At 34.3% G+C, this 13,723-nt stretch overlaps 3 protein-coding genes across 3 annotated transcripts; 2 read left to right on the top strand and 1 right to left on the bottom strand.

Moving 5' to 3' along the window:
- The first annotated feature begins 539 nt into the window (after window positions 1-539).
- Window positions 540-1,511, top strand: LOC120257084. The gene has a single exon (XM_039264707.1). The coding sequence runs from the start codon at window positions 540-542 to the stop codon at window positions 1,509-1,511; it is 972 nt and encodes a 323-aa protein (XP_039120641.1).
- A 1,736-nt stretch (window positions 1,512-3,247) lies between these two features.
- On the top strand, window positions 3,248-3,874 carry LOC120257085 (secreted RxLR effector protein 161-like). Its single transcript, XM_039264708.1, has one exon. The coding sequence runs from the start codon at window positions 3,248-3,250 to the stop codon at window positions 3,872-3,874; it is 627 nt and encodes a 208-aa protein (XP_039120642.1).
- A 3,499-nt stretch (window positions 3,875-7,373) lies between these two features.
- Window positions 7,374-9,163, bottom strand: LOC120257086. Its single transcript, XM_039264709.1, has 3 exons — window positions 8,831-9,163; window positions 8,142-8,780; window positions 7,374-7,709 (listed from the first exon to the last, which is right to left on the bottom strand). The coding sequence occupies exons 1-3, from the start codon at window positions 9,161-9,163 to the stop codon at window positions 7,374-7,376; spliced, it is 1,308 nt and encodes a 435-aa protein (XP_039120643.1).
- Window positions 9,164-13,723: the final 4,560 nt, after the last annotated feature.

Below are 13,723 nucleotides of genomic sequence, written 5' to 3' on the forward strand. Positions count from 1 at the left end.
TTGACCAAGGATACAGCAAAAGGAATTTGGGATTCATTGAAGCAGAAGTATCAAGGAAATGCCAGAGTCAAGCACGCGCAACTTCAAGCTCTTCGCAAAGATTTTGAAGTTTTGAACATGAAAGTGTTGGAAAACTGATCAGGAAATTGGACACAAATTGATGTGTGTGGTGTTGTTTAGAAGACTGAATAATAGTGTGATGCACTTAGTTTGGTTATTGTCTGCATGTTGTTTGGATTAGCTTTACTTTGAATCTTTACTGTATTTCTTTGTTGTATTAGCATGTATTATGTGAAATGCTTGACTGGCATTCACTATCAGTAACTCTATATTTTCAGTGTTTTTGAATCAATGAAGTGCATCAATTCTGAATCATCATATTGAATTGGTTTCTCTTCAGTTCAGTAGAAGTGTAGTGTGAGATAGTGTGTGTCTTGCTGAGAGGTTGAAGAACACTATATCATACAAAAGGATCCTATCAGAAAGAAGATGAATCTGTCATTGATTATTTTGCTCATACTCTCACAATTACAAACAAAATGCGCAGTCTTGGTGAAAAGATGAGTGATGTTGTTGTCATTAAAAAGATTGTACGCTCCATGTCCTCCAAATTTGATTATGTAGTTTGCTCCATTAAAGAGTCTCATGATCTTGATTCTATGAGTATTGACGAATTACAAAGCAGTCTTCAAATCTATGAACAACGTATGCATGGACATGCGATCGAAGAGCAAGCACTGAAGATTGCTCATGTGGATAATTCTGGTGGTTCTAGATATGGTCAAAGCACCCCACATGGAAGAGGAAGAGGTCGCTACCGACGAGGTATGAACAAAGCTCTTGTTGAATGTTATTACTGTCATGATCTTGGCCATTTTTTGTTTGAGTGCCCTAAGAAAAATAAGGAACCTAAGGATGAGAAGGAGACAAAGGCTCATTTTGCAGAAACAAGTGAAGAAATGCTCCTTATGGCCTATACTGATGCTGACACAACAATTGGTGAGACTTCATGGTTCCTAGATTCTGGATGTAGCAATCACATGTGTGGACGAAAGGAGTTATTCTCACACTTGGATGAAACATTTCGCAAGTCGGTCAAGCTGGGCAACAATTACAGTCTTTGTGTGATGTGCAAAGGACAAATCCATATAACTATCAATAATGTTACTCAAATTCTTACAGAAGAGTTCTATGTGCCTGATCTATGCAACAATCTTTTGAGTATCGGTCAATTGCAGGAAAAATGCCTTGTAATCTTAGTTCAACACAACAAGTGCAAAATCTACCATCCAGATAGAGGGCTTATTATCGAAACTACTATGTCTCTCAACCGGATGTTCATTCTCTTAGCTACCATCAAATGTCCAGTACAGAATTGTTTCCAAATTCTTTCTCAAAATCCAGATCATCTTTGGCATTGTCGTTATGGCCTTTTGAGTCTTGATGGACTCAAAACTCTTCACACCAAACAGATGGTTCATTTATTACCCCAACTGAAGAACTCCAGCTAATTTTGCGAGGATTGCATGAAAGGTAAACAACACAGAAGCCCATTTCCTTCAACTAGTACATGGCGAGCATCTCAGATTCTCCAACTTGTTCATGCTGATATTTTCGGGCCTATATCTCCTACTTCTAATAGTAAGAAGAGGTATCTTTTGACATTTATTGATGATTTTAGTCGCAAAATCTGGGTGTTTTTCTTAGCAGATAAATTAGAAGCCTTCAAGTGTTTTAAACTCTTTAAAGCAAAGGTGGAAAAGACAATGGCTACCTACATTTGTGGTTTGCGCACAGATAGGGGCGGTGAATTTACATCAAAAGAATTCACTACCTTTTGTCAAACCAATGGAATTCAACGACAACTTACTGCGGCCTACACTCCTCAGGAGAATGGAGTGGCAGAACGCAAGAATTGCACAATCATGAACATGGTTCGCAATATGCTTACTTGCAAACAAATGCCAAAAACCTTCTCGCCCGTAAGGCGCTTAATTGGGTCGTATATATCTTGAATCGAGTCCAACGCTGTGCGTGCGCAATAAGACACCGAGGAGGCTTTGGAGTGGCATTAAACCGTCTGTTGATCATTTTACTGAGGGTGGTGATACTTCATTGGACAACAACACATACTGAGGGTGGTGATACTTCATTGGAATGGGGTCATATGCTCGACAACAATATTCTTGATCACACTCATGATGCTCAGTTAATAAATACTACATCTACAGATCTGGTTGCTAAAATAACTCAAAGTCCAACTTCGGTCGATGATGCTGCTAAACAACATTATAGTGGAGAAAATTCAGCTAAGGAAGTTAATGATCCACTTGAACCTCAATCTTCTAATTTTGTGGAAAGACTAATTCGTCACCCACCCATATGGATGCATGACTATGAGAGTGATGAAGGACTCTCGGACATTGAAAATCAAGGTAACCTTGCTATGTTTATTGATGAGGAACCTCCAACTTTTTATGATGCAAGACACAACGTGAGAAATGGCGCTTAGCAATGGATTCGTAAATTGTCGCAATTAGCAAAAAAATGATACATGGGAGTTGATCGACTTGCCTAAAGATGAAAAATAATTGGAGTTAAGTGGATATACAAGACCAAACTCAACTAACGTGGTGAAATCGACAAGTCACAATGCCCATCTTGTTGCAAAGGGATACACTCAACAACATGGGATTGACTACTCAAGTCTTTTGTTTTTGTCGCCCGCTTAGACACTATTATTCGACTTGTCCTTGGCTTGCAGCTCACAAGGCATGACTATTGTATCAATTAGACGTTAAATCAGCGTTTTCTTCATGGAGATCTCAATGAGGAAGTATATGTTGAACAACCACCTGGATATGTGATCAAGGAAGAAGAACACAAAGTGTATAGACTTCGAAAGGCATTGTATGGATTGAAGCAAGCTCCTCGAGCTTGGTATAGTAGAATCGAAGCTTATTTTATGAATGAAGGCTTCAAGAAATGTCCATAGGAACCAACATTGTATCTCAAGCACTCCTCTGTTGGTAAGATCTTGATTGTGTGTCTCTATGTGGATGATCTTATTTATAATGGGAATGATGAATTCTTGTTCACTTCATTTAAACACTCAATGATGCAAGAATTTGATATGAGTGATTTGGGAAAGATGAGGTATTTTCTTGGTTTGGAAGTATTGCAACAGGACAATGGGATCTTTCTTTGTCAATAGAAGTATGCTTGTGAAGTCTTAGAAAGGTTCCAAATGGCAGATTGCAACTCAGTAAATAATCCCATTGTTCCAGGCACAAAGTTAATGAAAGATTTGATGGGAGAGCAAGTGGATTATACTTTCTATAAACAACCAGTGGGTAGCTTAATGTACTTAACCTCCACTAGGTCGGATTTGCTATATGTGGTTGGTCTTCTCAATCGATACATGGCTCATCCTACTACATTTCATCTTCAAGCTGCAAAACATGTGTTAAGATATATCAAAGGCACCACTACATTTGGTGTGTTTTATCGCCAGGGAGGGAACCACCAACTTGTGGGATATTCTGATAGTGATTATGCAGGAGATGTCGAAGATCGCAGGAGCACTTTAGGTTTTCAATTTTTATTAAGTTCAGGGGTTGTGTCTTGGTCCTCTCGCAAACAACCTATTGTCAAGCTGTCTACGACTGAAGCAGAATTTGTTACAGCATTTGCTTGTGCATGTCAGGCTGTATGGTTGCGAAGGATGATGGAGCAGCTTGACCAAACTCAAAGTGGAGCTACCATGATATATTGTGATAATAGCTCAACAATCAAGCTCTCTCGTAATCCAGTTATGCATGATCGAAGCAAACATATTGATGTTCGATTTCATTTTCTCAGAGATCTCACTTGAGAAGAGTTAGTCAAATTAAATTACTATTGAACTCAAGACCAACTTGCAGATCTTTTGACTTAGCCATTAAAGTTAGATGCTTTTGAGAAGTTGCATGCACAGATGGGAATTTGTAAAGATCCAGGTGTAAACTGATATGATATTAGTTTAAGGGAGGGAATGGTGCAGTAGGCTTAGTCTTTGTTTTCTGTTACATAATCCCTATTATCTAGGGCTTTGACCTATTCTTTTTGTTTTTGAATCCACGCTTGTTAGTGAAGTGCATGATTCTTGCTTTCAATTATTGTAAGGCTATACATATAGCCACTTTCATTTTCAATAAGAGCAGAGAAGTTTATCCCTGCGAGTGAAAAGAATAAAAGCGTGGTAACCTTTTTATTCAAATCAAAAATTGGGATACCACTCACTAAAAGATGCCTTCTTAATCTTTTAAACAGCTTCAAGAGGCAAGTTAGTTAACAAATTGATCAAGGGCATAACTGAAAAGGTACCTTTATAAAAAGTTATTGTCCTATTGAATGAGTTGAATCCCCTGTAATAAAAGGCTCCAAAATTATTTCAACTTTTTCTTCAATATGTTACGAGAAAATCGAGGAAAAGTAGCTAATTTTTGATGGTTATTGAATTTTTATAAGTGCAATATAAATTTGATATCGCCAACACTTGCTCGATGCAAGTGGAAAGGCAGAATGCAGTGTATGGAGCATTTTATTATTCATCGTTTACTCAGACTTGATTTGGGTCTTGTTGCATGAGTCATATTCTCTAGTTATCTATAATTATATAACATGAGAGATTTATTATAATGAAATTATAGTTTTTAATATATCATTTTAATATATGCGACAAGTCTTCATTGTCCCGTCCCGTATGTTAGTTCACTTCACATAACAAATTTTCAAAATTTGTTAACCCACGGTACATTTTTGTATATATATATCCTTCCACAGTTTTTGTCATCTTTATTTAAAAAAAACATATGATTATTACACCATTGAACCCTGATGCATTTTTCTTATATATTTTTTCTTTTTGAAGGGTGCTGCTAGTCTTTGTTAAAAACCAACAAAAAGAAATATCAAAGTTTAAAAATATTGCATAATTCAATTTTACTTTCTGAACTTTTTAACAGCCTTTTATAGCCAACTTCTTCCAGGCTACTAAAAATTGGTACTAGGGTAGTTCATGATAAAAGATTCATGGTAATGTTATTATGTTGCTCCATTATAGAACAATGATTACAATTGTAAGTTCAAAAAGAAAAAGAATAGGTGATTGTGGTATTTAATTATCTTACTAGATTTCTTTAAAATTAATTTGATCTAACCTAACAAAGTCTAAAAATTAATTTTTATATAAAAAAAGATCAAAATTGAATGGGAATTATCATTAGCAACAAAATTGATAATAAATAACAACAAAAATTAAACTATTATTCAAATTCAAATTCCTAAAATTGATTCTAATCCTTGATATATTTCATCGAGAATTAAATTCCAGATCCAAATCACAAATATATATATATATAAAATAAAAAAAATTGAAGTTTTGTGGCATAGAAATAGCAAAAATATTGGAAATAAATATAAATAAAAATTAGCATATTATTCAAACTCAAATTCTAAGAGTTTATTCTACTTCTCTAATATATCCTTGCGAATTTCAGTATATAGTGGCATAAAAATAGCGATAAAATTGAAAATAAATATAATTGATCTATTATACAAAAAAATTTCAAAACTTTATTTAGCCTTTCCTGATAATTAATACTTCCTTCGACCTTTTTATCTATCATGAATAACCAAATCTACATGCTTTAGTTATTTTTACATAATTTAATAAAAATTAGCTATCTTTCCAAAAATTACCCATACATTTTATATCTTCACATCTCTCTCATATTAAATTTTTATTGAATAGAGTGATAAAAGTAATTTCTGAAAAAAATAATAATAACTACTTTAAATTTAAAAATGACAGATAAAAAAAATGGAGGAAGTATATATTAATTTAAGTCTTCACAAATGCTGAAAATAAGAAAGACAACAAAAATAAATGGGCTGGGTAGGATACTGGGTTGGGACGTCGCGGAAGACAAAAACCTAAGTTAAATCACCTGGAACGTTGTCAAATTTTAAGAAGGAAGAAAGACAAGAACAATGAGTGATAGAGAGAAATGGTTGGATAGAGAGAGCAACAACAGAGGATTGGTACCATCAACCAATGGATTGTTAATTAGGCTAATAGAAAGTGTGATTGATTTACTGTATTAATTCTGGTCAGCCGTCTCACTTTCATTATACTACTATTTAGTATAAATCATGATGAAGACCATTGGATTGTTGGATTTAAATTCAATGTTCGATAATGAATGTTCATAGATTTTGAATTTATGAATATTCCTAAATAATAAACTCTCAGTATCAATTGATTAAAATTATTCGCTTAGTAAAAACTGAAAGTTGACTTAAAATCTCAGCTACGCCTTGGCTTTTCAATTTAACATTAATTTAAGGCCTCATTTTAAGTATCATGAGTAAGCCTCAGTAATTTGAAGTATATTAATATATTATGAAACTATTATATTAATTAATTAGGGTCCATTTTATGCTTAGGCTTATATTTTATAATGAATTACCCTTTATCATAAAAAATATAAAAATAGAAAGAAAAAAAAAAAATACCCTGCAGTTCCTTAGTTTTTTTCAACTTTTATTTTTCAAAAAAGTTTCTCATGGGTCCATGTTAATTGAAGACCCTAGACTACCTTTTTTTTCCCTTATTACAAATTCCAATATATATATACAAATAATTTTACAAATTAAAATTTATTTTAAAAATTAAAAATTACTTAATTGTATTATAAAATTTCCAAAGATTTACATATAATTTTACGAATTAAAATTTATTTTAATAATTAAAAATTACTTAACTGTATTATAAAACTTCCAAAGATTTTTTGAGTTATTTTGAAAAATTCAATAAAACCCTATGATCAAACATAATTCTCCTTGCCATACTACCATAAGACATTATTTTAAATAAAAATAAACAACACAAATATTTCTATTAAACATAGATAAAAACATATGCTAAATCCATATACACATAATGCCATATTTTAAACATTAAAAAAAAACACAAAATATAAATATAAATATATATAAATTAAATGATCACCTCCAAAAGCATGCACCTTTTTTTCCCATAATATTCTAAATTATAACAAACAAATGCTACTGCTTTTTTACACCAACCAGAAACCACAGTGCATCAAGACTCACAACACGACAAAAAACCCCCAAAAACTTCTGGGCCCCCACCTCGTCTCAGAAGCCGATCCCAGCCGCGCCGATCGGCTGATGCCGGCTTTTCAAAAGCAAGCATCCGGCGCAAGCCGAGCCGATGACCCTCATCGGCTCCGACTTACATCTCGTTAGCACAAACGGCTCGTAAGCCGCCATTTTGAGCCGCAGCCGCCGCCGCAACCTGAGCCGGCTCAGCCGTGCCAACCAGCTCTTCTCACCTCCTCCGACAACGGCGGAGCAGGATCTTTGGGTCTGTTCTTCAACGGCGGCGCCGGCGCGGCGGGTACCACTTCCTTCGGCCGCCATTGAAGGAAATCAGTGCTGCAAACCCAGGTCTCTTTGGAGACCTCCATGGAAAGCTTAGGTTCATACATCATCAACAACAAGCAATCAGGGAGCTCTCTCTTGGTCTCCCCTGCTTCCACTTTGCTACAAACTTTCTCTGAATCCATGGCTTTTGTTTGGGTTCTCCTCCTTCTCCTCCTCTTTGCTCTTCTTCTTTGAGAAACTCCAGCTGTGTCTTCTTTCTGTATCCACGGTCGACGAAGAAAAGCTTGGCCTTTTTGCATCTCTCTCAGTGGAAAAACTATGTCTCCTTGCTTCTTTCTCATTGGAAAAACTAGTCCTTTTCCTCTCCTTTTCTTTGTTTGAGCGGCTCCGTCTCATCTCTCTCTCTTTTGCTTTGGATCTCCTTCTTTTCTCTTCCTTCGATGGAGGAAGATCAGCAGATTCAGTAAAGCTCTCATCTTTGATCTTCTCTTTTTCCCCATTCTCTTCCAAAACCTCAAACTTTGCTTCCTCTTTCTCTTGTCCTTCTTCTTCTTCTTCTTCTTTTTCTTCAAGGTTTTTCTTATTCTCAACAATGGCTGTTTCAACTTCAACCTTCTCTTCCTCTTCTTTTTCTTGTTCTAGTGGTTGTTCTTCTTGTTCTTCTTCTTCTTCTCTCTATTATTGTTTCAACATGAACAGCAACAGCTTCTTCTTCTTCTTTCTTTGCTGTTGTTGTTGTTCTTCTTCTTCTTCTTCTTCTTCTTCCCTTCTTCAGCTCCAACTTTGGCAGCAGCTGGAGAACCCCAAAACCTGGTAGCAAGAGCAGCCATTCGAACAGGATCAGACCTGCATCTCATCAACAACAAAGCATTCTTTGGAGGAACACAAACACTCCCTCTATTCTCCTCCACCACCTCCACCTCCATCTCCACCCTCTCTTTCTCCTCCTCCACCTTCTCAACCACCAAACTCACCTCTCTTCTCCCATTCTCCTGCACAACCAAACCCACAACTTCACCACCTTTCCCTTCCTCACTCTCCTGCACAGCCATCATCCACCCCAAACACAGCACCACCACAAGAAGACCCTTTCCTCCTCTTCTCCTCCTCCACTTCAAAACCAGCCTTTGAAGATGAACAAAATGAAGACCTCCCACCACCTCTACACGGAACAAAGCAATTGATCTCCGATCCAAACGAACGCAAAGCCTCACAAAACCCCCAAGGCCTGCACTCCTTCTCACCTTCTCCAACTCCAACTCCAGCTCTTCTAAAGCTGGCTTCTCCTCCACTTCTCCTCTGAGATCTAGACCTCGCCATGGCCGCACCTTGTGCAGCCTTGCACTTGTTCTTCTTTTTTCTTAGATTTAACACGGACTTGGCCAATGCAAGTGACTTTCGGAGAGGAAGGCTCAGCAGCTTCAAAAGAGCAGCCTTTCTTGCGTGCGGCGGCGGCGGTGACGGCGGCGGGGAACATGGGGGACTGTTCGCCGGCCTTTGACGCTGCCGCTGCTACGGAGGCGGCGGCTGAGGGAGGAGGAGAGTGATGGGGCACCGGTGCGCGCCGGGGACATGAGGGACTTGGCGGAGGGACACGCATGGTGGTGGCGGCCGAGTTGGAGGTGTTGGAAGGACGGGAGGTGAAGCAGATGAAGAGTTCACTGGCTCCGGAGGTGGTGGTTGCACGGTGAGGGCGGTCTTTGGGTTCCATTGGAGAAGTTGATGGAGTTCATGGGGCGAAGAAGAAGAAGAAGAAGAAGAAGAAGGTAAGGGTTGTGTTGATGGGGGAGTGATGTGGGATGGAGACAGATTAGGGCTAAAGAAGGAAGGTTGGTTTGGATTGGGGAATTGGTTTTGTTGCCATGTGATCCTTGGATTTTATGTTTATTTCATAGTTACCCTTTTATTTAAAGGGCTTAATCATATTTTGATTATTGTGGGTGGGTGTTTGGTTTAGTGCCACTGAGACACGTCTCGGGGCTATGAGAGTGGATTTGTAACTCAATTTTAGTATTGATTGAATTAGTGCGACAAGTTATATGATTATTATGTGTGTATACTATTGATATATGATTTATCAATTTTATTATATATATATATATGAATTTTAATTTAATGTTCTTTACTTTGTAATTAGGACTAATAGAAGGATTGATTTTTAAGTGAAAAAGTGTAAGAAATTATAATGGACCAATGGTTGTTGGTTAATTGTAGGGAGATTTAAACAAGTAGTTTTGAATTCTATTGTTTGTAGTTTTGGAGAAAGCTGTGGGTAAAAATTTAAAAATATATAATTATGTTAAAAAAAATCATATTACAAAAATAAGTGTAACGTTGTCTTTTCTTTAGGTCATTCAACAAAAGTTTGATGTATATTGTTAGATTGATTAATCAATTTTTCGTCATTAACACAAAACACTACTGATGTCACAGGTATATATAGATCGCAGTTATATAAATAAGGATGAGTATCTGAGATATAGATATCATTTGTATACACAATCTGTATTCCCTATTATATACATGATTTTTAGAGCTTATAATATCATGTTATTAGAATTTTTGAAGAGTATGTGCAGCTAGATTTGGCTAAAAAAGCTCACATTGGCATACTACATCATGATTTATGATCTATATATAAATTTTAGTTCCATTTTTGTTAAATAATAATAATAATAATAATAACTGGTTTTGTAAAAACTAAACTAATAATATTAGTCCCATCACATAAGACACTAACGTGAAAAATTTAAGAATTTTGAGTTCAAATTACATGCTTTAACGCAACAACCATAACAAATCATGATTATGAGTGCATGATTGCAATCGACCTCCATATTATCGAATAATGATGCACGGACTAGGCAGATCAAATTCTGATTCATATGCACACTCTTAATTGTATTAAACTTTGATATATATATATGTATATATATATATATATTATTTTTACTCTTTAATTAAAAAGTGAAAGTTTCAAAACAAAGGTAGTCCATCTATCTTATCAGTAATGGCCATTTATTTATAATTCTCCTCTTTGAATTGAACAGTGGATCTATATTATCATATAATATTGATAATCTGGTTATTTTTATTATAATGTTAATTTATATAATTGAATGTAACTTTGTCAAAAATAATAATAATTGAATGCAATTTTTGTAAAATTCCTTTTTATTTCTTAACAAGTTTATTTCTTACAATTTCTATTCTAAATATTAATATTATTATATTGTATAATCTATTTAATGAATTTTTACCAAATTATTCCCTCATAATTATTATTGAAAAAAAACACACACACATAGAATTTTAAGATAAACTATTGCTTGGTTGTAAGGTATATATGAGGTGAGTCTGGCACACCATTCATTGTACCATTGAAATGCTATAACCAATGAGATGCTGCAAAAGTACTAGTGGCAATGGGGCCCATTTACATATAATGCATCCCTTGATCAAATCATGATAATGCTTCTTATCTGACGAACACTTGCACCTATAACATCTATTTTGGAAATTTCCCATATACTTTCTAACCAAAGTTTCTCTTTTTTTAATTTCATAACCTGTGGTTTCTCATATTTATAAAAATAAAAATAAAAATTATCAATGATATTAATTTTTTTTAATAAAGATAAAATCGTCTATTAATATAAAAAAACCACCTAAAAATATATATTTTTATATTATATAAATCAGTTTTTAAATAAATTAATGATTTTACTATATGAATTAATATCGGCTTAGTAATGATTTTCTCTTTTTTTTTTCAAATTTAAAAAAACACACATCATATAATCAAGGAAAAAAAAAATCATCTAGCCCTTGTTTTTGCAATAGTAAAAAATCACAAGGTTTTTTTAAACTTTGCCCAAATTTCTTTTATTTTGTCATAGATATAGTAAAACTAATAATTAGGTATGTCTTTAGTAAAACAATTCAATTTTATTATTCAATAAATATATTTAATAATTAAATTTAAAAATATCAATACTTATAACAAATAATATTATTTATTAAAATAATTTTTCAAATTTCAAATATTTTATCTTTATCAATATTAATTAATTTAAATTTAATCGAGAGAAAACAACCCTCTTTGTTTTGTTAATATTGGATTCTTTATGTAGGGTGTTTATGCTCTTATAGAAAACTGACTAAACTTCAGCATTTCATATAAAATGAGGGTATAAAGCATATTGAAGTATTAATAAAGTTCACATCTCAGATACGCCTTTTTAACATAGCTTATGTCCATTTTATCAAAAAGTAAATAAATAAATAAAATAATAAAAATAAAAATAATCACCATAATATAATTTTTTTTACCGCCAACCCAATATTTTTTAAAAAATTCTTTTAGCTCCATGCCTAGACACCACCTTTATGTTTTTAGTCATCATGTCACGCCCGGCACGATGTGGAGACCGGGACATGGCCGACAGCGAGGCAGTGACGTCATGTCAGCTGATTGAGGAAGAGTAGGTTCTTTTCCCTAACTTAGAAAATTTCCTAAGCATAATATCACGTAAACTCAAGAGTCTTTAGTAGAGTCTTCTAGATAAACTAGAAGTACGAAGAGATGTCCTCTAGATGTGTAGTGATAGTCTGGAGCCTTCTCCATCATCCTGAAAAGAGAAAAGGAAACTTCTGGTGAAGTGAGGAGAAAACCCAGACATCCTCTTTGAAACATATAGCAGTAATATAGTAATACTCTGAAGGATGATATGTACCGATTGGATCAAACAGATCTCTAGTCTGATTAGCAAGCCCTCGGCCTATAAATAGCCAAAGTGACTTCATTCAGTATCAACTAAGTTTTCCAAGCAGTTCAGGGAGAGTTCATTCCCACAACACTTCTCAAGTAGCCATACTTGTTCAATTTAGCCACCAAGGTTAACTTTCGCTGTAGTAATCAGGGCCGACTTGACTCAAGCTCAGTGATCAGCTGTCACGACGTGAGAGAGAGTCAGAGTCCGACGACAATCATCACATGCACTGCTAAAATGATCATATATATTATCAGCTTATCTTATTCAATACTTGTATTATTATATATAAATATGTTTTTTAAAGGGTTTATAAATTAACAAAAAGAAAAATCCTTTGCTTAAGAAAACCTACCTAAAATATTCCCTAGAGAATGAAACAAGCAGATGAGCGTAACATGGTCCCTAACAATCAAATCAAATAAGGACTTTGATTTGGGTGTGTTTTAGCATTTGGTGCATCAAGTTGAGTCCAATTCAATGTTCCATTGGCATTGTGTGTGTGTGTGTGTGTGTGTGAGAGAGAGAGAGAGAGAGAGAGAGAGAGAGAGAGAGAGAAGAGAAGAGAAGAAGATGTGATTAATGAAAGGCAGGTGTGGTGTGGTGTGGTGTGGTGTTGTGACTTGAGAGAGTGGTCCAGCATGCCAATCACGTGATCCACATAAGCTATACATTATGTGGTCAAACTCCAGGCATGGGGGAACAACTGTGCCACTATCCTCTTCCCTTCAAGACCATCATTAATTAATTAATTAATTAAGCATCTAATTGTTTAATTGTTTGATTAATATGATATGATCTCTTTAATCATGGCTTACTAGACAGAAGGAATTGGAAGAGATGCTGTTGTTAGGATTACAACATCTTGTCTTGATGTGGCGAGTTGTTGATTAACCTAGTTGTTTTTGATAAGTTTGATAAAAGTTGGATCTCCTTTGAGGATTTTAAACGTTCAAATTAATTTTGAGTTTAGTTTTTAAATTTGAATTGATTATGAATAAGGCTTGAAGAATCAAATCAACTTTGACTAAAATTAGTTAGATTACTTGGAATATATAAATCTTTTGTAATGTGTGAATATATATAACCGTAATTGATTTATATGAAAAATAAATTGATTGGATTTTAATTTTGAGTTAAATTAAGTAGAATTTAAATTTTTTTAAATTAAAATTGAACCAAATATATATATATATATTGAGTAACGCTGGCCTAATCATAATTTTGCTTATACAAGATTCTCTCTTTTAATGTTTTTTACCGATAAATTTTTTTATACTTGTTAAATCAATAATCCTTTTATACATAATATATACCCCATGAAAATATGTGTATGTATACTATACACAAAGTCAAATGATAAAAATAAATAAAGCATAAAACAATAATATTAAAAAAAAAGTTTATAGAAACATTATTTCTCCATTTTTTTAATATTATAGGTTTTCAAATTATTTATATGACTTTCATCTTTTTTACAATGTCCTTTTAAAGCCAGA

Source organism: Dioscorea cayenensis, unplaced genomic scaffold, assembly GCF_009730915.1.
Source record: "Dioscorea cayenensis subsp. rotundata cultivar TDr96_F1 unplaced genomic scaffold, TDr96_F1_v2_PseudoChromosome.rev07_lg8_w22 25.fasta BLBR01001848.1, whole genome shotgun sequence".
Taxonomy (NCBI): Eukaryota; Viridiplantae; Streptophyta; class Magnoliopsida; order Dioscoreales; family Dioscoreaceae; genus Dioscorea; species Dioscorea cayenensis.

What these genes read in the sequence shown, in the direction of transcription:
- LOC120257086 (XM_039264709.1), bottom strand. Translation starts at nt 9,163, where the DNA reads ATGGAACCCAAAGACCGCCCTCACCGTGCAACCACCACCTCCGGAGCC. An exon ending in AAGTCACTTGCATTGGCCAA is followed by an intron (nt 8,781 to 8,830) that starts GTCCGTGTTAAA and finishes AGGCTGCACAAG; the next exon opens with GTGCGGCCATGGCGAGGTCT. An exon ending in GAAGCTGTTGCTGTTCATGT is followed by an intron (nt 7,710 to 8,141) that starts TGAAACAATAAT and finishes CCGTGGATACAG; the next exon opens with AAAGAAGACACAGCTGGAGT.
- LOC120257085 (XM_039264708.1), top strand. Translation starts at nt 3,248, where the DNA reads ATGGCAGATTGCAACTCAGTAAATAATCCCATTGTTCCAGGCACAAAG.
- LOC120257084 (XM_039264707.1), top strand. Translation starts at nt 540, where the DNA reads ATGCGCAGTCTTGGTGAAAAGATGAGTGATGTTGTTGTCATTAAAAAG.